The sequence below is a fragment of the Bos taurus genome, chromosome 13 (assembly GCF_002263795.3).
Source record: "Bos taurus isolate L1 Dominette 01449 registration number 42190680 breed Hereford chromosome 13, ARS-UCD2.0, whole genome shotgun sequence".
NCBI classification, from domain to species: domain Eukaryota; kingdom Metazoa; phylum Chordata; class Mammalia; order Artiodactyla; family Bovidae; genus Bos; species Bos taurus.
Genome location: NC_037340.1, coordinates 43,550,539 through 43,577,164, shown reverse-complemented (window position 1 = coordinate 43,577,164; position 26,626 = coordinate 43,550,539). Strand labels below are relative to the sequence as shown.

The 26,626-nt window shown below is 41.2% G+C and overlaps 1 protein-coding gene and 1 long non-coding RNA gene across 2 annotated transcripts; one reads left to right on the top strand and one right to left on the bottom strand.

The window, feature by feature from the left end:
- Positions 1-4: 4 nt before the first annotated feature.
- On the bottom strand, positions 5-25,351 carry LOC514083 (dihydrodiol dehydrogenase 3-like). Its single transcript, XM_059892954.1, has 8 exons — positions 25,190-25,351; positions 24,154-24,221; positions 21,407-22,301; positions 20,353-20,430; positions 19,643-19,782; positions 18,687-18,796; positions 17,603-17,768; positions 5-97 (listed from the first exon to the last, which is right to left on the bottom strand). The coding sequence occupies exons 4-8, from the start codon at positions 20,357-20,359 to the stop codon at positions 92-94; spliced, it is 429 nt and encodes a 142-aa protein (XP_059748937.1). The 5' UTR covers positions 20,360-20,430; positions 21,407-22,301; positions 24,154-24,221; positions 25,190-25,351; the 3' UTR covers positions 5-91.
- Positions 3,359-13,064, top strand: LOC132346909 (uncharacterized). The gene is made up of 2 exons (XR_009496905.1): positions 3,359-3,754; positions 12,760-13,064. It is a non-coding gene; the product is annotated as an uncharacterized lncRNA (long non-coding RNA).
- Positions 25,352-26,626: the final 1,275 nt, after the last annotated feature.

Below are 26,626 nucleotides of genomic sequence, written 5' to 3'. Positions count from 1 at the left end.
CAATATTCTCCACTACTTGGAGTTTGCCAGGAAAATGGTGTCCGTTTCACTTAACTCTGAGCTTGAACTGAAAAGCAGCTGGAGTGGCTCATTACACCTGCAGGGGGAATAGATATGCATGGGGCCAGGGCCAGGGACTAAGGGTAGAGACACACACAAGACCATGTAAAGCCCTGATGGAATTGGGGTGTGGATTTGGGGTATAGTAAGGCATTCAAAAACAATCATAAATTTCCCAGAATCAGAAAGCCACTCATGGGCCAGGTAAGTTGTGACTCAGAAATGACCTGAGTTTCCCTTAGATTCCTGTTGGGCTGACCCCAGAACAGGGACATACCACATCAGCTAGTGAAGGACAAACTGGATGTGGTACAAATATGCAAACAGTGGGTGTGCTGTACTTCAAGTACCCAGTCATGAACACACAGAGGGAGAGAGAGAAAAGGCATACAGTAAAGAAAGGTGAAACAACAAAGCTAAAAAAAGAGACAGAGAGGGAAAAAAGAGAGAAAAACATGAGCCATGAAACTGTTTTGTTACTGTTTAGTCGCTAAGTCAAGACCCCTCTATTGTGACCCCATGGACCCCACAGGTTTCTCTGTCCATGGTATTCTCCAGGCAAGAATACTGGAGTGGGCTGCCATTTCCTTTTCCAGTGGATCTTCCTGGATCAGGGATGCAACCCGTATCTCCTGCACTGTCAGACAGATTCTTTACCACTGCCCTACTAGAAAAGCCTGATCCATGAAAGGAAGAAAAGAAATCAGCACCGACTCTTCCTGCACAATCACAGGGGCCACACTTAGAGCATAGTGAGTTTCACACACTGTCCTGGGGAGGAGCTCCAGGTGGGCAAGAGGACGCTGAGCTCAGCTCCCCCAGAAGCACATTAGTGGGTCCCATCTCTTGAAAACACACAACACAAGCAGGAAGACTCCTCCACACCAAGGCTGTAAAGAACCATCCCCATGGAGCTGGGTGGGAAGGGAAGAGAAGCCTGCAGACCAGGACTGAGCCCACAAGAGGGCCCCAGATGAGAAGGGGGGACAGGGACTCAGAGGTCCTCCCTGGAGAGACCCGTGCACACCACAAACTGGGCACTGCAGCCCTGGGACGACCCCGTGAGGTCGCAGCCCCGCAGCTATTGTGAACCCAGGTGGACGCACAGGAGGCCCGGGAACCTGACTCCTCTCCTGAGACACGCACCCGCTTATGCTCCTGGAACAGGCTAAGGAGGCAGCCGGACATTGTTCAGGACTTGGCCAGTTTACTGGGCAGCCCGTGTGTCCCCCAGCCCACAGATGCCCCCTCAGGGCCTCTGGATCCCGTTTACTCCCCCCAGGGTGAGGGCCACCCATGCTGGGCAGAGTGTGCAGTGTAGGGTACAGAGCCAGCTCAGACAGGCAGGACATTTGGACAGGCCAGTGTGGCCATCAGCTATCAGAGAGTGGCCCGAGGAGCAGTGGTTCTGGAAGTATCCTTCTCCATTTCCCTCACAGTAAAGTCCTTTAAAAGCCTATGTGACAATGACCCCCTGCCCCATAGGGATCTCCCCACCTCACTAAACTCACACACATGAGCAGACTTTCTGGCCCTTAAATGTTCCATGAACACTCTTCCTTCCTGGAATAAGCATTTTCTGTTCCAGAGAAATGCAGGAACCACTGTCTCTATCTTCAAGGCTGTTTTGTAGAAATGAAAAGTTGTGTGGGATGAAGGGTAGTTGATGTCTCTGCCTAATAGACATACAGAAATGCAAGATGTTATGCAGAACTATCTCAACAGACACATACCCATTTCTAACAGCTAAATTCTCCTGATACCATTCACAGTCTCATTCTCCACGAGACCAAAAGCTCAAGAATTTATTTCACTTATTGACATTTGTTGATGAAACAATGTCTTTCTGAAGAATATTCAATAAAGTTTTGCTGAATGACCAATGAACAAACTCAAAATATGTAAGAATTCATCAAAATGCTAAGCATGGGCAGACAATTAAGAAATTATATAAATGAGTAAAATGTGCTACTTTATAGGAAGCAAAATGCAACACCTGATTTTTTAAAATCATTCTTTTAGCTTACCGAGATACTTATGCTAAGTTTCAAAAGAAGTATACAACCTGTCGATTGAAGTTGATTTGTCTTTGTAAGTAAACAAATGCACATATTTGTCTAGGAAAACCACAAGGTAAATATACCAAAGGTAAGTATTTTTAAATGGGTAAACACAACTGATCTTTATTTTCTATCATGTCCCTTCTATTTTCCAAATTTTCTACAATTTGGAGGTATTACTTTAATGATCAGAAACAAGAGTCTTACTTGAAGTCTTTATTGTTTCATAAACTTTTTATTTTTAAAAAAGGAAAGGCAAGCTTTCAAAAGTTCAGACACTTCATTTAAGTACCTCCAGCAAGTACAAAAGTGATGCAAGAAATTCTTGAAGAATCTCAGTGAGAGTTGAGAGTCAATATTCTTCAGAGAATGGATACTCAGGGTGACCAACACCACTGAGAGAGAAGGAGAAGGATTCATTTATTAAATCAGTCATGTTGTCATAGAGCATTACTCTATGATGTGGTCAGGATGGGCTAAAACTCTAAATCTACAAACATATCCCTCGTTCTCCCCCAACAGGCACACATGCGGTGTCTGCTCCATGTGCACACGGCACCTGCAGGTCCAGTCCCAACATCCACATGTGATATTCACTCCACAGTGACAGGTAGTTTGACTCGTTACAATTTATATGAGACCACAAGACCTGGCAGTAACTGTAGTGACCATCTTAGACACAGGTGAAACTTCTGCCCCTAGATGATGAAAAGGTGCCCAGTGAACAAATTAGCTGCCCTTTTTCATACACCCATGGATAAGCAAGTGAACACTCCATAAATGCAGAGGGCCTGCATTAAGGAACTTGTCTTCTATTGGAGAGCTACCACAAGCACCTGAATAATCACACAGCTCAAAGAGGGAATATTCCTTTCTTAATTTATAATATATTAAAACACTTGTTACTCAGAAATTAGTATTACTGCTGTTTTCCTTTTTTTTTCCCCATCTTTTTACTTTTCTTTCTGAACTTGTCCTTTTCAATTCATTAAAAAGTGCACTCTGAGCGATTCCAAGTTCCAGGAGCTGTGCTGCTGACCTGAGCCCACAAAGATGAGTAAATCTAGGCATTCACAGACTAATGAAGAACATAGAATTATACTTAAGAGCTCCTACGTACAGAAAAATAACCTTCCACATTTTTTCTTTCATCATGGCTTTTTCTCAGAAGCATGATACAGCTTACAAGCAATAGGGAGAGTTTTGAGATCCTTCACTGGAAAAAAAAAAAAAAAAGCTTCATTTTACCAATAATTTGTATTCATTTCTCTCTAAACTCCCTTCCAGCTTCTCCTTGTTTGATCAGTCATCTGTGTCTTCAGTCTTGACATCTTCCTGCAGTAATTAGGCAGCTGGAATCCCATGTTAGTGACTAAGTCAAAGTACAGGAGGTAGGGACTCCACAGTGGATGGATCACTGATGAACAAATACAACACAGGTGTGAGTCTTTTCTCAAGAAAGCAGGAGAGAGGAGGAGCTAAGATGGCGCAGGAGTAGGACGGGGAGAACACTTTCTCCCCCACAAATTCATCAAAAGAACATTTAAATGCCGAGTAAATTCCACAAAACAACTTCTGAATGCCAGCAGAGGACATCAGGCACCCAGAAAAGCAACCCAAGTCTTCGAAAGGAGGTAGGGAAAAATATAAAAGACAAAAAAAGGGACAAAAGAGGGAGGGACGGAGTTCCGTCCCGGGAAGGGAGTCTTAAAAAGAGAGAAGTTTCCAAACACCAGGAAACCTTCTCACTGCCGAATCTGTGCCGAGCCTTGGAAGCACAGAGGGCAACATAACAGGGAGGAAAAATAAATAATTAAAACCCGCACATTGAGAGCCCTACGGTAACTCCCCCAGCGGAGAAGCAGCGCAGATGCCTGCATACGCCATTAGCAAGCGGGGGCTGGGCAGGGAGGTGCGGCGCGGGCTGCATCGCAAGAATCTGGCTTGAATACCCCGAGCACTATCTGAGCGAAATAATTTGGGCTAGCAAACCAGACTGTGGGATATCTACCACGCAAAAAGCCAGCCCTAACCTATGACACCGCCAGGCCCGCGCACGGAATAAAGGACTGAACAGAGATAGCCGGAGGCAGACCATCCCCCTCCGGTGATAGGCAGCCAGAGCTGGAAGGGGACAATCGCAGCCCCAGAGAGACATTATCTATAAAACTGTAAGCAGGCTTCTTTGCTAACTAAAACTTCTTGGGGGTCTGGACGGTCAACATCTGCCTGAGAAGGTGTGCCGGTGCACAACTAGATAACCGAGCGGCGGGGAGGCAATAAGTCGCAGCAATCGCGCGTGCAAAACACCTCATTACCTGAGCTGCTCAGATCTGGGAAGGGCACAAAACGTAGGCCCAACCGAGAGTCTGCGCCTCTGAGGACTACCCGAGTGCCTGAACCTGAGCGGCTTGGACCTGGGAAGTACAGGCAGCCCAGGGCCAGCCGCGGATGGTTCGCGGCGGAGCAACCTAGAGCCTGAGCAGCGTGGGCAGAGAGGCTACATGCGCTGTGAACGGGGGGGCAGACCCAGTGTGGCTGAGGCACTGCGAGCACACGCCAGTGTTATTTGTTTGCAGCATCCCTCCCTACCTCCCCTCAGTGCGACTGAACAAGTGAGCCTATAAAAAAAATATATATATATATTAAGTCCTCTATTATTCCTTTAATTTCCACTTTTATAACCGATTACTTTGCAAAAAAAAAAAAGACCCTATTTTTTTTAAAGCAAACTTCATATATATATTTTTTTTTAAATAATTTTTTGACCTTTTTTTTTCTTTTTCTTTCTTTTCTTTAACATTGTATTTTTGAAATTCCAAACTATACTCTAGATTTTTAATTTTAGCTTTTTAGTATTTGTTATCAATTTTGTACCTATAGTTTTGTTTTTGTTTTTGTTTTTATATAATTTCTGTGACCCTTTTTTATTTTTTTTTCTTTTTCTCTGTTTCTTTCTCTTCTTCTTTTAAATAACATTGTATATCTGAAATTCCAAACTCTATTCTAGATTTTTAATTTATGCTTTTTGGTATTTGTTATCAATTTTGTACCTGTATTTTTTTTTATATAATTTATGCGAGCTTGTTTGTTCTTTTTTGTTTTTTTCTCTCTCTCTCTTTCTTTTTCTTCTTCTTTTTTTAACATTGTATTTTTGAAATTCCAAACTCTACTCTAGATTTTTAACTTTTGCTTTTTGGTATTAGTTATCAATTTTGTACCTATATTTTCTTTATAATTTTTGCGACCTTGTTTGTTTTTGTTTGTTTGTTTTTTCTCTCTTTCTTTTCCTTCTTCTTTTCTTTAACATCATATTTTTGAAATTCCAAACTCTACTCTAGATTTAAAATTTTTGCTTTTATGTATTTGTTACCAATTTTATACCTTTAAGAACCCAATCTTCAGTACCCATTTTTCACTAGGGAGAGAGATTACTGGCTTAACTGCCCTTTGGACTCTCCTTTTTCTTCACTAGGTCGCCTGTGTCTCCTCCCTAACCCCTCTCTACTCTACCCAACTCTGTGAATTTCTGTGTGTTCCAGACAGTGGAGAACACTTAGGGAACTGATTACTGGCTGGATCTGTCTCCCTCCTTTTCATTCCCCCCATTTATCCTCCTGGCCACCTCTGCCACCTTCTTCCTTCTTCTCTTCTCTGTATAACTCTGTGAACAACTCTGAGCGGTCCAGTTGTGGAGTGCACATAAGGAAGAGATTACCGAATAGCCCACTCTCTCCTCTATTGATTCCACCTCATCTCATTTGGGTCACCTCTAACTCCCTCCTCACTCTTCTCTTCTCCATATAACCCTGTAAACCTCTCTGGGCGAAACAAGTTTCAGGGCAAGACATACCAAGCAAATTCTCCAGCAGCAAGGAACACAGCCCTGAGCTCCAAGATACAGGCAGCCCAAAGTCACCCCAAAACCATAGACATCCCATAACTCATTACTGGACATTTCATTGCACTCCAGAGAGAAGAAATACAGCTCCACTCACCAGAACACTGACACAAGCTTCCCTAACCAGGAAACCTTGACAAGCCACCTGTACAAACCCACACAGAGCGAGGAAACACCACAAGAAAGAGAACTCCACAAACTGCCAGAATACAGAAAGGACACCCCAAACTCAGCAATTTAAACATGATGAAGAGACAGAGGAATACCCAGCAGATGAAGGAACAGGATAAATGCCCACCAAACCAAACAAAAGAGGAAGAGTTAGGGAATCTACCTGATAAAGAATTCCAAATAATGATAGTGAAATTGATCCAAAATCTTGAAATCAAAATGGAATCACAGATAAATAGCTTGGAGACAAAGATTGAGAAGATGCAAGAAAGGTTTAACAAGGACCTAAAAGAAAGTAAAGAGAGTCAATATAAAATGAATAATGCAATAAATGAAATTAAAAACACTCTGGAGGCAACAAATAGTAGAATAACAGAGGCAGAAGATAGGATTAGTGAATTAGAAGATAGAATGGTAGAAATAAATGAATCAGAGAGGATAAAAATGAAATTAAAAACACTCTGGAGGCAACAAATAGTAGAATAACAGAGGCAGAAGATAGGATTAGTGAATTAGAAGATAGAATGGTAGAAATAAATGAATCAGAAAGGATAAAAGAAAAACAAATTAAAAGAAATGAGGACAATCTCAGAGACCTCCAGGACAATATTAAATGCTACAACATTCGAATCATAGGGGTCCCAGAAGAAGAAGACAAAAAGAAAGACCATGAGAAAATACTTGAGGAGATAATAGTTGAAAACTTCCCTAAAATGGGGAAAGAAATAATCACCCAAGTCCAAGAAACCCAGAGAGTCCCAAACAGGATAAACCCAAGGCGAAACACCCCAAGACACATATTAATCAAATTAACAAAGATCAAACACAAAGAACAAATATTAAAAGCAGCAAGGGAGATGCAAACCTGCAGCTTTGCCCGGGGAAGGTACAACATGGGATGAAGCGGTCCGCGTTTTGTAAAGTTCTCCAGGAGATTCTTAAGCAGAACACGTTTCTTAAAAAAATAAAATAAAATAAAATAAAAGCAGCAAGGGAAAAACAACAAGTAACACACAAGGGAATTCCCATTAGGATAACAGCTGATCTTTCAATAGAAACTCTTCAAGCCAGGAGGGAATGGCAAGACATACTTAAAGTGATGAAAGAAAATAACCTACAGCCCAGATTATTGTACCCAGCAAGGATCTCATTCAAATATGAAGGAGAAATCAAAAGCTTTGCAGACAAGCAAAAGCTGAGAGAATTCAGCACCATCAAACCAGCTCTCCAACAAATACTAAAGGATATTCTGTAGACAGGAAACACAAAAACAGTGTATAAACTCGAACCCAAAATAATAAAGTAAATGGCAATGGGATCATATTTATCAGTAATTACCTTAAACATAAATGGGTTGAATGCCCCAACCAAAAGACAAAGACTGGCTGAATGGATACAAAAACAAGACCCCTACATATGTTGTCTACAAGAGACCCACCTCAAAACAGGGGACACATACAGACTGAAAGTGAAGGGCTGGAAAAAGATTTTCCATGCAAATAGGGACCAAAAGAAAGCAGGAGTAGCAATACTTATATCAGATAAAATAGACTTTAAAACAAAGGCTGTGAAAGGAGACAAAGATGGTCACTACATAATGATCAAAGGATCAATCCAAGAAGAAGATATAACAATTATAAATATATATGCACCCAACACGGGAGCGCCGCAATATGTAAGACAAATGCTAACAAGTATGAAAGGAGAAATTAACAATAACACAATAATAGTGGGAGACTTTAATACCCCACTCACACCTATGGATAGATCAACTAAACAGAAAATTAACAAGGAAACACAAACGTTAAACGATACAATAGACCAGTTAGACTTAATTGATATCTATAGGACATTTCATCCCCAAACAATGAATTTCACCTTTTTCTCAAGCGCACATGGAACCTTCTCCAGGATAGATCACATCCTGGGCCATAAATCTAGCCTTGATAAATTCAAAAAAATTGAAATCATTCCGAGCATCTTTTCTGACCACAATGCAGTAAGATTAGATCTCAATTACAGGAGAAAAGCTATCAAAAATTCCAACATATGGAGGATGAACAACACCCTGCTGAATAACCAACAAATCACAGAAGAAATCAAAAAAGAAATCAAAATTTGCATAGAAACTAATGAAAATGAAAACACAACAACTCAAAACCTGTGGGACACTTTAAAAGCAGTCCTAAGGGGAAAGTTCATAGCAAAACAGGCATACCTAAAGAAACAAGAAAAAAATCAAATAAATAACCTAACCCTACACCTAAAGCAACTAGAAAAGTAAGAAATGAAGAACCCCAGGGTTAGTAGAAGGAAAGAAATCTTAAAAATTAGGGCAGAAATAAATGCAAAAGAAACAAAAGAGACCATAGCAAAATTAAAAAAGCCAAAAGCTGGTTCTTTGAAAAGATAAATAAAATTGACAAACCATTAGCCAGACTCATCAAGAAACAAAGGGAGAAAAATCAAATCAATAAAATTAGAAATGAAAATGGAGAGATCACAACAGACAACACAGAAATACAAAGGATCATAAGAGACTACTACAACAATTATATGCCAATAAAATGGACAACGTGGAAGAAATGGACAAATTCTTAGAAAAGTACAACTTCCCAAAACTGGACCAGGAAGAAATAGAAAATCTTAACAGACCCATCACAAGCATGGAAATTGAAACTGTAATCAAAAATCTTCTAGCAAACAAAAGCCCAGGTCCAAATGGCTTCACAGTTGAATTCTATCAAAAATTTAGAGAAGAGCTAACACCTATCCTGCTCAAACTCTTCCAGAAAATTGCAGAGGAAGGTAAACTTCCAAACTCATTCTATGAGGCCACCATCACCCTAATACCAAAACCTGACAAAGATCCCACAAAAAAAGAAAACTACAGGCCAATATCACTGATGAACATAGATGCAAAAATCCTTAACAAAATTCTAGCAATCAGAATCCAACAACACATTAAAAAGATCATACACCATGACCAAGTGGGCTTTATCCCAGGGATGCAAGGATTCTTCAATATCCGCAAATCAATCAATGTTATACACCACATTAACAAATTGAAAAACAAAAACCATATGATTATCTCAATAGATGCAGAGAAAGCCTTTGACAAAATTCAACATCCATTTATGATAAGAACTCTCCAGAAAGCAGGAATAGAAGGAACATACCTCAACATAATAAAAGCTATATATGACAAACCCACAGCAAACATTATCCTCAATGGTGAAAAATTGAAAGCATTTCCTCTAAAGTCAGGAACAAGACAAGGGTGCCCACTCTCACCATTACTATTCAACATAGTTTTGGAAGTTTTGGCCACAGCAATCAGAGCAGAAAAAGAAATAAAAGGAATCCAAATTGGAAAAGAAGAAGTAAAACTCTCACTGTTTGCAGATGACATGATCCTTTACATAGAAAACCCTAAAGACTCCACCAGAAAATTACTAGAACTAATCAATGATTATAGTAAAGTTTCAGGATATAAAATCAACACACAGAAATCCCTTGCATTCCTATACACTAATAATGAGAAAACTGAAAGAGAAATTAAGGAAACAATTCCATTCACCATTGCAACGGAAAGAATAAAATACTTAGGAATATATCTACCTAAAGAAACAAAAGACCTATATATAGAAAACTATAAAACACTGGTGAAAGAAATCAAAGAGGACATTAATAGATGGAGAAATATACCATGTTCATGGATCGGAAGAATCAATATAGTGAAAATGAGTATAGTTCCCAAAGCAATCTATAGATTCAATGCAATCCCTATAAGCTACCAACGGTATTCTTCACAGAGCTAGGACAAATAATTTCACAATTTGTATGGAAATACAAAAAACCTCGAATACCCAAAGCTATCTTGAGAAAGAAGAATGGAACTGGAGGAATCAACCTACCTGACTTCAGGCTCTATTACAAAGCCACAGTCATCAAGACAGTATGGTACTGGCACAAAGACAGAAATATTGATCAATGGAACAAAATAGAAAGCCCGGAGATAAATACACACACATATGGACACCTTATCTTTGACATAGGAGGCAAGAATATACAATGGATTAAAGACAATCTCTTTAACAAGTGGTGCTGGGAAAACTAGTCAACCACTTGTAAAAGAATGAAACTAGACACTTTCTAACACCATACACAAAAATAAACTCAAAATGGATTAAAGATCTCAACATAAGACCAGAAACTATAAAACTCCTAGAGGAGAACATAGGCAAAACACTCTCCGACATACATCACAGCAGGGTCCTCTATGACCCACCTCCCAGAATATTGGAAATAAAAGCAAAAATAAACAAATGGGACCTAATTAAACTTAAAAGCTTCTGCACAACAAAGGAAACTATTAGCAAGGTGAAAAGGCAGCCTTCAGAATGGGAGAAAATAATAGCAAATGAAGCAACAGACAAACAACTAATCTCAAAAATACACAAGCAACTCCTATAGCTCAACTCCAGAAAAATAAATAACCCAATCAAAAAATGGGCCAAAGAACTAAATAGACATTTCTCCAAAGAAGACATACAGATGGCTAACAAACACATGAAAAGATGCTCAACATCACTCATTATCAGAGAAATGCAAATCAAAACCACTATGAGGTACCATTTCATGCCAGTCAGAATGGCTGCAATCCATAAGTCTACAAGCAATAAATGCTGGAGAGGGTGTGGAGAAAAGGGAACTCTATTACACTGTTGGTGGGAATGCAAACTAGTACAGCCACTATGGACAACAGTGTGGAGACTCCTTAAAAAACTGGAAATAGAACTGCCTTATGATCCAGCAATCCCACTGCCGGGCATACACACTGAAGAAACCAGAAGGGAAAGAGACACGTGTACCCCAGTGTTCATCGCAGCACTGTTTATAATAGCCAGGACATGGAAGCAACCTAGATGCCCATCAGCAGATGAATGGATAAGAAAGCTGTGGTACATATACACAATGGAGTATTACTCAGCCATTAAAAAGAATACATTTGAATCAGTTCTAATGAGGTGGATGAAACTGGAACCTATTATACAGAGTGAAGTAAGCCAGAAAGGAAAACACCAATACAGTACACTAATGCATATATATGGAATTTAGAAAGATGGTAACAATAACCCTGTGTACGAGACAGCAAAAGAGACATCGATGTATAGATCAGTCTTATGGACTCTGTGGGAGAGGGAGAGGGTGGGGAGATTTGGGAGAATAGCATTGAAACATGTATAATATCTTGTATGAAACGAGTCGCCAGTCCAGGTTCGATGCACGGTACTGGATGCTTGGCGCTGGTGCACTGTGACGACCCAGAGGGAGGGTAGGGGAGGGAGGAGGGAGGAGGGTTCAGGATGGGGAACGCGGGTATACCTGTGGTGGATTCATTTCGATATTTGGCAAAACTAATACAATATTGTAAAGTTTAAAAATAAAATAAAATTAAAAAAAAAAATAAAGCAGAAGACCCAGATGATCTTACCTGGGTGTGTCCTGCTAAGGACACAGCAGTCACTCACTGGAGGGTCAGTTAAGCTCATGATCTACTGGTAATTCAGCTTTGTGAGATAACAAGGATGAGGATGTGGGAGTTGTAACAGGGAAGAAAGGCCAATGAGGAAACCAATTGAAAGAAATGGATGATGTGTTGGAGAAAAAATGCCCATTAGGGAGAAAATCCACCAGAAACTTAGGGGACAGGGTGGAATGCAGGCCCCCTGTGACTTCGTAGCACAGATGCACATTGGATTTCATGAGACCATCCTTCATAAAAAATATCAACAATACATTTTGTAATTTTGTTAGGCATAATATGAATGCCTTCTTCCCAGGTTGCTCAATGGTTAAGGATCCACCTGTCAAGCAGGAGACCCAGGTTCGGCCCCTAGGGTAGCAAGATCCATTGGAGAATGAAATGACAATCCACTCCAGTACTATTGCCCGGGAAATCCCAAGTACAGAGGAGCCTGTTGGGCTATAGAGCATGGGATGGTAGACAGTTATACAGGACTTAGAGATTAAACAACAACAACAAAACATGAATGTAATGCATGATAGATTCATTATTATATAGTTATTATTAATATAATTATTTTCCCCTGATGTAAAAAGAATTAAAGATGAAACATGTTCACAAGTCCCTGAAAGAATACTGGGCTGCAGACACTGTGCCCTCTGTTTGCTGAGTCTCTCGGCCCTGAGAGGAGGTGCACCAGGCACAGGGTTCAGGGGCACAAAGTAGTGAATTCACATGATGTGAACTTGGGATTTTATTGATATGCTGTCCTGGGCTCCAGCCACATTTTGGTTGGTCAGAGATGAAGCCCTTGAGGAAACCTCTGGTGTGAGGTCTGCAGGAAGCCCCTGGTTTATTCTTACGCTGGAAATCAGGACTGTCTTCCCAGAATTAAGCTTTAAAAAACTTAGTTCCCCTACTGAACTGCCTGCTACAGAAAATAACATATGTGTGAAACATCTGCAAGTCACTGATGGTAGAAATTCATAGCATCTTCTATTTCTGTTGAGGCCATCAATTGCTTTCATGTCTTCCAGAGTCAGTTCAAAGTCAAACACATGGAAGAAAGGAAAGAACCATGTTTACTCCCCCAAGAACTGGCCTCCCCCTGGGGACTGGAGAAGTGTCCAGCTGGATGGAGACAAGAAGAGGGGACAGGGAAGCTGTGTCTGTCCTCAGCTTCCAGGTGAACGAGCCTGGGAAGCTTTGCTGAGTTCTCACCTCTCCTTCCACACCTTTTCCTTCACTGTCTACCTCACAAACATTACAGTGCATCAGTCCCTTATCTAAGTGAATCACTTGAAAAAACAATCAAATTAAAATCTTTTACCAAGCATGGTCATTGGACACTCCTGACTCGATACTGAATCTGAGCCAACATTAGACTAATTAACTCCACCCAACACGCCCTAAAGGTGACAGGATTCAGCTGAAGCAGTGTCAGAAGGAGCTTCCTCCATGAAAACCTATTCAATAATCTGATATCAAACGTACTCATTACCTATCAGTTCAGTTCAGTTCATTTCAATCGCGCAGTCATGTCTGACTCTTTGCAACCCCATGAATTGGAGCACACCAGGCTTCCATGCCCATCACCAACTCCCGGAGTTCACTCAAACTCATGTCCATCGAGTTGGTGATGCCATCGAGCCATCTCATCCTATGTTGTCCCCTTCTCCTTCTGCCCCCAATCCCTCCCAGCATCAGAGTCTTTTCCAATGAGTCAACTCTTCGCATCAGGTGGCCAAAGTACTGGAGTTTCAGCTGTAGCATCATTCCTTCCAAAGAACACCCAGGACTGATCTCCTTTAGAATGGACCGGTTGGATCTCCTTGCAGTCCAAGGGACTCTCAAGAGTCTTCTCCAACACCATAGTTCAAAAGCGTCAATTCTTCAGCATTCAGCTTTCTTCACAGTTCAACTCTCACATCCATACATGACCACTGGAAAAACCATAGCCTTGACTCGAGGGACCTTTGTTGGCAAAGTAATTCCCTATGATTGAATATAAAAAACTTTATGTAAATGCCTTTGTGGAGAAAGTTATGAAAAATGTTTAAGACATTAAAGAACACCTAAATAATTAAAAATTCATATCATAATTTTGAAATGGAAAGCTCAATTTTGTTAAGAAATTCATTTTCTCCAAAGTGATGTGTTTCAGTGCAATATGAACCAAAGACTTAAACACGTATTATTTTGTGAAATTCAGTAAAGTGATACTAAGTTTGAAATAAGAAATAGCTAGTCAAGAGCAATCAAGATAGCCTTAAAGAAGAAAAATATGCCATTCTGAAAAGCAAGACTTAATTTATACTTTTGTAATAGAGTACCGAAAACTGAATAGTTAAATATAAGGGAGAGGCCAGAAATGTATTTATGAATATTTGATATATGACAGAGTTGGCAGTGAAAAATCTGTGGAAAACATGGACACTTAGATTTCCATTTAAATAAAAAAAAAAATAGGTAATCATTTTATATCATATTAGAAAATCAGTTCCAGGTGTATTTCAGAACCAAATTTGAATGCAAACACAAAACAATTTTTCAGGGGACTATATAATTGACCCTTGACTTGGCCTGACCCATAACTTGCATTGGGCAGTGAAATTTGCCAGAAGAAATGGTGCATTTTCAGCTTAGACATGAAGAGGATTTTTTCCTACTCCCTGGCTTGGGATCATAATTGGGAAATTAAAAGACACTTGCTACTTTTTTTTTTTTTTTTCCTCCGGGAGCGAAATTCAAACTGCCCGCTGGTACTCGGTGCCGCGCAAGCGCACAGCCGCACTCCCGAACTCGGCGTAGCGCAGGCGCACAGCCGCACTCCCGAAGGCTGCTGCCGACACTTGCTCCTTGAAAGAAAAGCTATGACAAACCTAGACAGCATATTAAAAAGCAGAGACATCACTTTTCTGACAAAGGTCCATCTAGTCAAACTATGGTTTTTCCAATAGTCATGTATGGATGTGAGAGTTGAACTATAAAGAAAGCTTAGTGCTGAAGAATTGATGCTCTTGAACTATGGTGTGGAGAACACTCTTGAGTCCCTTGGACTGCAAGGAGATCAAACCAGTCAATCATAAAGGAAATTATTCCTGAGTATTCATTGGAAGGACTGATGCTGAAGCTGGAACTCCAATACTTTGGCCACCTGATGCAAAGAACTGACTCACTGGAAAAGACCCTGATACTGGGAAAGATTGAAGGCAGGAGGAGAAGGGGACAACAGAGGATGAGATGGTTGAATGGCATCACCGACTCAATGGACATGAATTTGAGTAAACTCCAGGAGTTGGTAATGGACAGGGAAGCCTGGCGTGCTGAGGTCCATGGGTTTGCAAAGTGTTAGACGTGATTGAGTAACTGAACTGACTGACTGACTTGGGATCATAGGGCTGTGCTGAGATAGTTGTCACAGTCTAGCTAAATATATATGAAAAAATATACAGAGAAGCATGCAGGCTCCTCTAACAAGAGTCACATCCAGCTGGTAAAGCCTTGAACTGCAAATGCCCAAGAAAGCCCAGCCTAGAGGACAACTGCTTAGCTGAGTGCTGGCTGATTGTCAAACCACAGAATCAAGAGACGCAGAAATGATCTCTGCATTAACTCTCTGGGGAGAGTTTCCTGTACAGCTATGCTAAGGTACAATAATGGTCTCCTACACAGAAATCAAAACACAGACATCTTAGCAATAATAGGCACAGTCTTGAACAGGAACTTTGCAACAGCAGAAACTCAAGGAGATTAAATGTGTGAAGTAAAACCTTATAGTATTCATGGAAATACAAGATAAAACCACAATTAGGAGGTTAAAGATCACTGCCATAATTTTTGTGCCCCCAAATTCACATCTTGATGGTGTTAGAAAAGGAGTTTTTGAGAGGTGATTAGGACATAATCATAGAGCCCTCATGCATGAGATTTAAATAATATCATGTAAGAGACTTGGGACAGCTCTGTTGACCCCTCCACCATGTTAAGATACAAGGAGAAGCCAGTGACCTGGAGGAGGGCCATCACCCAACCACACGGATCTCAGACCTCCAGCTTCAGAACTGTGAGAAACAAATTTCAAGTTTTTCTCAGTCACTCAGTGTGTAGTATCTTGTTAAAACACACAACATGGCCTAAAAAAATCACATAATGCAATTTCATCAATTGAGAAAAAGACAATAAGATATCATGTGTACAATGTGACAGAATAAATTGGGGACATAGCACTGGAGCTATAATCTCTGTTTTCTGTCCAACTATAGTGAAAGTGAAAGAGGAGAGTGAAAAAGTTGGCTTAAAGCTCAACATTCAGAAAACTAAGATCGTGTCATCTGGTCCCATCACTTCATGGCAAATAGATGGGGAAACAGTGGCTGACTTTATTTTTCTGGGCTCCAAAGTAACTGCCGGTGGTCATTCCAGCCATGAAATTAAAAGACGCTTACTTCTTGGAAGGAAAGTGATGACCAACCTAGACAGCATATTAAAAAGCAAAGACATTACTTTGTCAACAAAGATCCGTCTAGTCAGGGCCATCGGAGAAGGCACTGGCACCCCATTCCAGTACTCTTGCCTGGAAAATCCCATGGATGGAGAAGCCTGGTAGGCTGCAGTCCATGGGGTCGCTAAGAGTTGGACATGACTGAGTGACTTCTTTCACTTTTCACTTTCATGCATTGGAGAAGGAAATGGCAACCCACTCCAGTGTTCTAGCCTGGAGAATCCCAGGGACAGGGGAGCCTGGTGGGCTGCCGTCTATGGGGTTGCACAGAGTCAGACACGACTGAAGCGACTTAGCAGCAGCAGCAGCAGCAGTCAGGGCTATGGTTTTTCCAGTAGTCATGTATGGATGTGAGAGTTGGACTATAAAGAAAGCTGAGTGCCGAAAAACCGATGCTTTTGAACTGTGGTGTTGGAGAAGACTCTTAAGAGCCCCTTGGACTGCAAGGAGATCCAACCAGTCCATCCTAAAGGAGATCAGTCCTCAGTGTTCATTGGAAGCACTGATGTTGAAGTTGAAACTCCAATACTTTGGTCACATGATGCAAAGAGGTGACTCATTTGAAAAGACCCTGATGCTGGGAAAGATTGAGGGCAGGAAGAGAGGGGAACAACAGAGGATGAGATGGTTGGATGGCATCACCGACTCAATGGACATGAGTTTGGGTAAAGTCTGGGAGTTGGTGATGGACAGGGAGCTATGGCATGCTGTGGTCCATGGGGTCACAAAGAGTCAGACATGACTAAGCAATTGAACTGAACTGAACTGAAATTTACATTTTGATGTTGTTGGAAATGGAGCCTTTGAAAGGTCATGATAGTGGAGCTCTCACGAATGAGATTTTAAAATAGCATATTCATGTAAGAGACTTGGGAGAGCTCTGTTGCCCTCTCCATGATATTAAGATGCAAAGAGAAACCTGTGACCTGGATGAGGGCCCTCACCTGACCACACAGGAACCCTGACTCAGATCTCCAGCTTCAAAACTGTGAGAAATAAATTTCAATTTTTCTCAGCCACTCAATCTGTGATATTTTGTTAGAGCAGTTCAAATGGTCTAAAAAAAAATCACATATTGCAATTTCATCAACTGATAACAAAGAAAATAAGATGTCATTTGCAGAAGATGACAGATGAAATGGCTAACATAACTCTGAAACTAAAATCTCTGTTTTCTGTCCAACCTGAACCCTCTGCAGCCATGCCACCTCTCCTGTTGCCACATCAGGAGGAGAAAATCACCAGGAACACACACAACATGTTCATGCATGGGGAAGAACTGGTAACTTGTCTTGATTCAAGGAAAGTCTTGAGAGAGAGACAAAGAATGAAGGATATTCCTTAGGACCCCTTTGCCCACAGCCCCAACTCATCACCTGTACGTTCTCTTTGATCTGCTTCTTCTTGTAACTCTTGGCCAGAACCACAACACCACGTTGTATCTGGTAGTGAAGGACAACCAGAGCTGGGGTTTGCTTGTACTTTTTGGCAATGGCACAAAGAACCAGGTCCTCCAAGAAAACGGGCAGGTTCAGGTTCACCCTGGAAGGAAATTCAGAAATGCTGAGGAGCTGAGACTAAGTACTCAGTTTGTGAGTAGTTTCACCAAACAGACGAAGTATGTCCACTCTATACCAGTGCTTCTCAAACCGTGGTCCATGTACTAAAACCATCAGCTTTACTGGGGATCTTGTTAGAAGTACAAATTCCCGGCTTAAATGCAGACACACTGAATCAGAACTTCAATGGTGGCACCTCCTAATCTGTGTTTACAAAGTTCTCCCAGTCATTTGGATGCATGTTTGAGTGAGACCAGAACTCCCAAACTCATGGATTTTTTTTTCCTTTTTTAATTCTCATTTGTTGTTTTTCTCCATTCATAGCTCTAAAGTTTGTACAATGGCACAAAAAGAAACAGTGATGGAAAAAGACTGGGAAATTTTTTTTTTTAATTGTTACTTTTCACAGGTATTGATACAAGTTGAATAGTCCAAAACTATTCATTTCATCATTATTTATATATATTATTTATATTATGCAATTTTCTATAGATGTTTACAAAAATGGTTCATATTGAAATTTGTTATCATGATAGACCTGGAAGTTACATATTATTATCCCAATTTTAGATAAAAGATATGTGAGGTTTAGACATGTATTTTTAGAAATATGTTCATTGTTGAATAAATAAGTAAATCATGATATGAGCTTGTGTCTCTGGTCTCAACTGGGGGATTATATATTGATTTTAATGCAGAGATTTGTTATTTATGGGTCAACAATCTAATACAATGTAGAAAAATTGGCTGGGTGATGGGAAGATAAAAGAGAAGGATTCATTCCATCCTTCCCTGCTTATCCCCTGTGCCTATGAGTTATCTGAGTAATATATGATTTAAACTATTTATCAAAAATTGAATTTTACATAAACTACTTGTTGTCTTCATTAGGGTTCAATACCATTCTTTTAGTCTTTGGGAACCCAGGGCAGCATAGGCAACAAGAACAATATCATGTGACTTGCAGAAATCCAACAGTTTCCTCTGGTTGAGATAAGGGTGACATTCCACCTGTAGAATGTCAACAGAGAAGAGTGTTAGATTATATGGAAAGGTATTATTAATGTGACAGAAAAAGATGTAAGCTGGAAATATCAACACCAAGAGAGAAATAGAAAAAAGTGTGTTTATACAGTTAATTTTATGATAGACATGGATGGGAAAACCAGTCTAAGACTGAATAATCAAAAGGTGGGCTCTACATTTGAGTAAATGCTTCTGAGTAAATATTTCATGTAATGTTAGCATCACCATGAGCCTTTAAATTAACCCTCTAACCTGGATGATTTCCATCATCTCCAGCACATTTTTCTGTTCTGTGCTCCCTGTTGAGACTCATAAATGCTTAGCCACCAAGATTTTGGATTCAGCCAACAGAACCCCACACAAACGCTTAACACCCATCTCAGCTGATTTGTATCTTTATTACTTCCCATTCCAGTTTTTTTTAATTAATTTATTTTTAACTGAAGAATGTTTGCTTTACAGGATTTTGCTGGTTTCTGTCAAACCTCAACATGAATCCATTCCAGGTTTTCATGGTCTTCCTTCCTGCTTGCAGTTCTCTCCAAGCCACTTTCACCCTCAGTCTGGTTATCCTTCCATCCCAGGGAAATGCCTCCTTCCTCTAGCTCTGGATTCTACCCACAGTTTACGAGGAAATCCTCCACACCTATCTACCCAGACTTTATCAGAGATATCGTTATGGATTTCATTCACAAAGTCCAGACAGGCTCTGCTCTCTAGTATCCTTTGACCCACAAAGGTCGTATGAACAGGAGAGGACAGACAGATATCAGGCTCCAGGGCAAGAAGGAGGTTGTAAAGAGCAGGAGGGAGAGGAGCCAAGCTGCTCACCTGGTTGCAGACAGGCTTGTACTTGAGCCCCGGCTTATTTAGGGTATTCTCCAGCTGCTTGTGGTTGAAGTTGGACACCCTGATGGACTTAGTCAGCCCTGTGTCCTTACACTTCTCCAGGGCCTGGAGACGGATGGGTGCTGAAAAATCACTTGGAATGAGCAATAGAACAAGAATAAAAGCTGAAAAAATATCTGTAAAAAGTGTCATCCAGAAGAATTAGCATTGATTATCAAGAAGGAAAGAGGGGAAGAATGGCATGACACAAAAAGAAGAATTGCCATCTCCTCCTTGGAAAATCCTAGAGAACACATATCACATGGAAGGAAATCACTGTCCCAGATTCTCCTCCTCTGTTCCTGTCTGTGAACATTTCAGCAATGGTTTCCTCTCCACAACCCCAGCATCACATCCCTTAGAGTTCATGAACTGCTGCATGACACAAAAAGAATTGCCATCTCCTCCTTGGGGAACACATATCACATGGAAGGAAATAGATATCTGTCTCACTGTCCCAGATTCTCCTCCTCTGTTCCTCTCTGTGAACATTTCAGCAATGGTTTCCTCCCCAAAAAACCCCAGGATTACATCCCTTAGAGTTCATGAACTGCTGAGTCTGATGGCCCACAGCCCATGCTCACAGGCAGAAGAATTGATGGAGGTTTCCCCTCTCCTGGCTCCTCCTTTAACTCTCTACTCTTGGAACTCACCTCCCATGTGCGACAGAGATCCACTGAGTCAGGTATCAGTTTTCCATTTTCATCTTTTGGGTATAATTCCTCCCCTGGCTGGAATAGAAGCAGTCATTTTAGATATGTACAAAATAATTTCTCCACATTTAGCAAGGCTTCCAGGCACCCAGGATTAAACCTATATGAGGTAGGTTTACAACTTTGTAGATACTAATATTTGCAAAGTGATTGCATATGGAGATGTAAGCAAGGTCTTTAGGAGGGAAGCTTATTCTACTTTTTTACACTCAATACATGTTGTAATAAGTACAATTTTTCTAGGTCCTAAAAAAGGACTTCAAGTGACTTCTGTGAATTTTGTCAGTTCTTGTACTTCCCTCTTGAAATATCTCTGATCTGAGAATAGCAGTAAGTTACATGGCTTTATTTCCAGAATAAAAGTTTCAAACTTGACCTGGGCTAGATAATCAGATTTCCTTTTCCCTCTGAGCATCAGACACCCTAGGGCAGGCACATGAACCAGCAAGACTCTCCTTAAGTTGGTACGGATTGTGGAAGATCAAGGTCTCAAAAATCAGTGGTCTTTGAGACCATTGTGGAAGATCAAGGGTCTCAAATGTTCATGGCCATGGACCTTGAGCTGCCCCAGGGTCATATTTGCCATCAGTAGAAAATTTTCAGAAAAAATTAGCAAACCATGAGTAACATCCTGGTAAAGCGTAGAAATTAGTAGAAATTAGGAGACATTCCTGAAGAGTACTGCAAATCCCCAATCTGTCTGTGGCTATGACTTGTCATCTACATAGTCCACTAAGCTATTGTGCATCAGATGGTTTGAACTGCTTTTTGTAACTTGAAATCAAGAGTTCTCAGTAAACCATTCTTAACAGCTAAGTGCAGTCTACAAACCTCATCATGAAGTCAGGCAAGAGAGGAGGCAATCCCTCCCAAGTCCTTGTAAAGGAACAAAGTTTAGATGCACCCAGAGGGAGCACCACCAAATATGCTCATTTGAAAGGGTGAAAGACAAGAGAAACTCATCATGTTCAATGTAAGGCAGTGTCATGCTCACCACGGCTGCACCAAACTCTTGGTTCTTGAAATCCCCAGGGACCCAGGAGTCATATTCAGGACTGTGTGCAGAACTGGCCTGCTTCTACTTCCTCAAGGTTTTCTGGCACAGACTCTCAGATTATTAACTCCTTTCTCTGGGAGGCTTGTAAGGGATTCAAAGAAACTCAGTAAAAAGATGATCACAAATTATTGTTTGGGAGATTCTACTCTACTGTAATCATCCCTTCAACCTACTAAGACAAATCTTAATGCAACAATCCATGCAATGATGCACATTCTAACACAAGAAATAAAATTGATGTGATCACACATATTTCCAACCTTCACAGCCAGTGGAAAATGAATAATATAGAGATGGACATAGTCCAGTTGAAGAGTTTTCAGTGACTTTTTCAAGGCTGGTCAGACCAACTCTTGTCGAAGGGAAGTTAACCAAAGCTGTAGAGATTAAAGAATGGAAGTTTTATTAATAATACTTCAGGTGTTTTTTTTTTTTTTTTTTTTTGCCTTACTGTGATGCTTGTGGGATATTACTCCCCTGACCAGGGATCAAATATGGGCTCATGTCATTAAAGCACCAAGTCTTAACCACTGAACCACCAGGGAATTCTAATACTTTAGGAATTTACCAATAAGCATAGATCACCAAACAAATGATCCTATTATATAATTGTCACCTTTGCACAATCACTTTCATACATGTTCACACACAACATGCATAGCACCTTTGAAGTGTAGAATATGTCTTCTCTCTTCACAGTGCCATCTGCAATCTTGCTTCGAATGGCCTGGCCAACTTGCTCCTCATTTTGGTACACACGAGCACAGTCAATATGGCGGAACACAACCTCTATAGCAAATTGGGTGACTTCCTGAGATTCACTCTTAGCAGTCTACATAAACAAAAATGTTGAATATGCACATGATTAAGAGATTGCTAAGGTACAAGCTTTGATCTTCCCAAGGATTGACTTTGCTCTGTGCCTTTGGTTAGTTCTATATTTGTGGTGATGAACCCATGATAGTTTCCCTGAACATTCCTGGTGAGTTTTTCCATGGACACCCAGGAACCCTTCAACCCCAGGCAACCAGTGGTTGATTGCTGACCTCAGAGGACCCAAGAACACCTCCAGGTTCAGTGATTAATCCACCTTATGGATTCATGTACTGCCTATACTTTCTCTTCTGAGACACATTTATGGCGTAGGCATTTACAGAGCCATCCACCTTTTTCCCTTTTGTGGAGTCAAAGGAGGCAAATCCCATTAACTTCATCATTTCTATTTCTTCCTCTGTTTTGCCCTCTAAGTCCTTCTCAGTTATCTGACGTTCTTTGCTCTTTCTTTCTTTCCTCTCCTCATCTCCTCTTTCAGTTGAGAAGAGAAAATGTAGATCTATGTCGTCTTGGGGACCTGGAACGCCTTCGGGGTGGGGTGCGAGAGCAGCTTCTCTGATCTTGCTCCCGGAACCGGGACCTTTCTAGGCGCCTGTGTTCTCTTTCCCAGGATGTGGGCCGGGACCACCTCCACTCCCTCCGTGGGGCACGGCTGCGGCTGTGACCCATTTGGAATCCTTCTCCAGTACAAGTCCTCCGTTTCTTTTTATGTGATTCAGAATCTTTCCTATTTCAAGGAGACAGATATTTGGTCTAACTTCCCTCTGTTGTGTCTGCTCCTGGTTTTTCTTAAATGCTCGGACATTTGGGGATGTACTGAGCCATGAACCAGTGAATTTCATTGACAGCCTGGACCCTTCCTTGCCCTCACCCCCTGAGTCCTACAAAGTCCTGTCTTCTGTTTCCAAAATGTCTCTGGATATTTCTATCTGTTTTATAGATGAAAAAGGTGAGACTCAAAGTTTAAGGACAATTACATGCTCTAAAGACAAGACTCAAAGTTTAAAGACAATTACATGCTCTAAAGACAAGACGGACAGCCAACTTTCTGCCTTCCAGTCTAAAGACTTGTCCACTAGCCTGAATTATGCCCAGGCACTTCAGACTATATTTAATAAAAACACACAATGAAACCCAAGAATACATTGCAAAACCTGGCTTGTAAGAGTGTGGTTTATCCCTTCAGTGATATCCCCTCAGTTATATCCTCCTCCCCACTCAAATGATACTATAGTTCCCATCAGAAGAAGTTTCCAAGCAGAAAGAGAAGTACAGGGGGAAATATAGCTGGAGTGTTTCTGCCCTGGCACTGAGCAGGTACCCCACAGTAGAAAAGCAATTCTCTCCCATTATTTTTCAGTCACCTCATCTTCAGGACCTTCCACCTCAAATGCTTCTCTGGATCATGTATTTTTGGAAGAAGGAAAGTGTTCTGGAACTAATGAAATATACAGAGAAACCCCACCATAGCAATCCCCCTCAAAACAAAGCAGCTGACAGTCGGTGATCTTGATGGCCAAGTCTCACCTCTTCTGCCAAACTGGGAAAGAGATGGAAACTGGAGGGGAACCCAGAGTAATCTGCAGGTAAGCACAGCTTCAGACCATGATGCAGAATGAAGGCTGAATGCTTTCTCCTCTCTCAGAGGAAATGGTTCTAGCCTGGTTGGTGGAACCACATGACCCTCCCAGAGTCACACAGGAGCTCAGTGCTTGACAACCCAAATCCCTTTTGCTCATGTCACATCCACTACTATTTATATCTCAACCCACAACCAGTACAGTTACTTCTGAAGGTGCATAGGTTCCGAATCTCAGGACAGGAATGAAGTAGACATCATTAAGCTTCACCTTCTGGCCTTTGAGATCCATTGTCTGTTGCTCCTCTGAGTAAGCAGACTGGGATTTTTTTCTTCTCCCTTCAAATGTTATAAATAACAAGAACATAACACCCAAGCTGCACTGTCCAGTGTTAGCAGAGACATAGTAGGAGAAACATGATTAAACCAGTACCCATGGAGTCAGAGATGATTGACCACAGTTAACTTGTTTGATTATTTTTATCAACGTAACCTCAAGTAGTATATAATGATGAGATTGGGTGAGCAATTATTGACTGTTTGTTAGACTAGAAACTTCCAACATAAATATTTTTAATTTTCTATTATTATGAAGCCCAATCTCAATCAAACATCAATTGAAAAAACTACTTTTCAGTACAAACACACACACATACACAAATCACACAATCTGAAAGTGTTTAATAGCATTTTTCAAAATGTTACCCCTTAATAAAGAATCAAAACTTCAAATGAAAATAAATTTCCCCTTTTATATTTCCCACAGCAAAATTACTATGCTTTACAGACCTGACTACTGAAATCCTGAACAGAAAACAGAAATGAGACATTTTGGCCAGTGCTTATTGGAAGTTAATTATTAATAGCCTTAGGATACCATGCACAGTGTTCAAAGAGACTTTGAGTGTTGAACCCTTGTAGCTAGTTATATAACTTTTAGGGTACTCTCATAATGTCACTGATACATATTTTACATAATTTACTAACTGCTCCACATCATTCATAAATGAAAAACCTATAAACAAATTAAAATGCAACAAATCTGGAAAGAGTAACAGAAATTGTGATGCACTGATACACGAGAACGTTGTGGAGACAAAATTTAACATGTAGAGTGATGTCGGCAAAATGGTGAGGTGGGAGGACTGAACTCTCCCATGGAAAGACAAGAAAGGAAAGAGAAATCACCTGAAAACTTCATAGGAGTCTGGAAAACAGTCAAACACAGATCGACAGCAACAACGTAAACAGCCAATTAGGAAAAATCAAGAACAGAATGGAAGGAAATTTCATCGTGTATTACTCACCTGTACCCTCCTCCTGCCTGGGGCAGTGCAACCTTGATGAGCTCCCAGTTGCTCCCTCAATCCAGAGTGATAACAGAAAACCTTATGTGTGGTATTCCAACCTACTTGGGGGCTGTCTGGGGACTAGTCTGTTCCAGTTAACTCTAAGCTTAAACTAAAGAGTTCCTGGAATGCCTACTGCAGCTGCAGGGGAACTATATATATATATATATATATATATATATATATATATATATGTTTGTGTGTGTGTATATATACATATACATATATATGGGCTTCCCTTATAGTTCAATTGGTAAAGAGTCTGCCTGCAATGCAGGAGACCCAGGTTCGATTCCTGGGTCAGGAAGATCCCCTGGAGAAGGAAATGGCAACTCACTCCAGTATTCTTGCCTGGAGAATCCCATGAACAGAGAAGCCTGTCAGTGCTACAGTCTATGGGGTCACAAGAGTCGGACACAACTGAGCGACTAAGCACACCTAAGCACATGTATATATATATACATAAGGAACCAAGGACAAAGGAGTAAGGGTGGAAACATAGACTAGATAATGTATTAAAAGGCCCTGAATAGAATGAGGATGTGGCTTTGGGGGACATAGTATGTTCAAAAACAGTCATAAATTCACCAGAATCAGATAGCCAGTCTCAGCCAGGTAAGATGCTAACTCAGAAATGAACTGAGCCACCTGTAGCTTTCTATTGGGCTGATCCCAGGACTAGGAGCATGACCAGCCAACTAGTAAAAGTCACGACAAGGAACAAATCTACCAAGAGTGAGATTTTCCCTGTTATTTCAAGTACCAAACTGAATGTACACACACAGAAACACACAGAGGAACACACATACAGGAATATACACACACACAGGAACACACATCCAGGAACACACACACATGGGAACACACATCCAGGAACACACACACACAGGAACACACACACACACAGGAATACACACACACATAGGAACACACACACACACAGGAACACACACACTCTGGACAGGGCAGGGCGGCCATCACAGAGGGCCCCAAGGAGCAGGGGCTGGGGCTCTGATGGTGTGTCAGTGCTGCACCACATGCACAGCTGCCCGCTCCAGGGGCTGCTCCTGCACACCTTCCTCCGGCTCTGCCACCCGCTGGGGCAAAGGTGCAGTGCAGGGAACGGGAGTGCACACTTACAAGGGTGCATACTTACAAAGAGTGGAACCAGTCTGGACACAACCTTCAGAGTTCTGCTCCAGCATCCTGGGACTTGCCTGGCCCAGTAGGGTGGGGACAGCCAGGAGCACAGAAGCCTTTGCTCACACTGGCTTCTGGCTCCAGCCTGCCCTGCCCCCTCCCACCGAGGTGATAGTTGCCAGCACACCCTGGGAAGGGGTGACCTCAGACCAGCTCAGCTCCAGCTCTGCCCCAAAACCTTGTGCACACAGACTG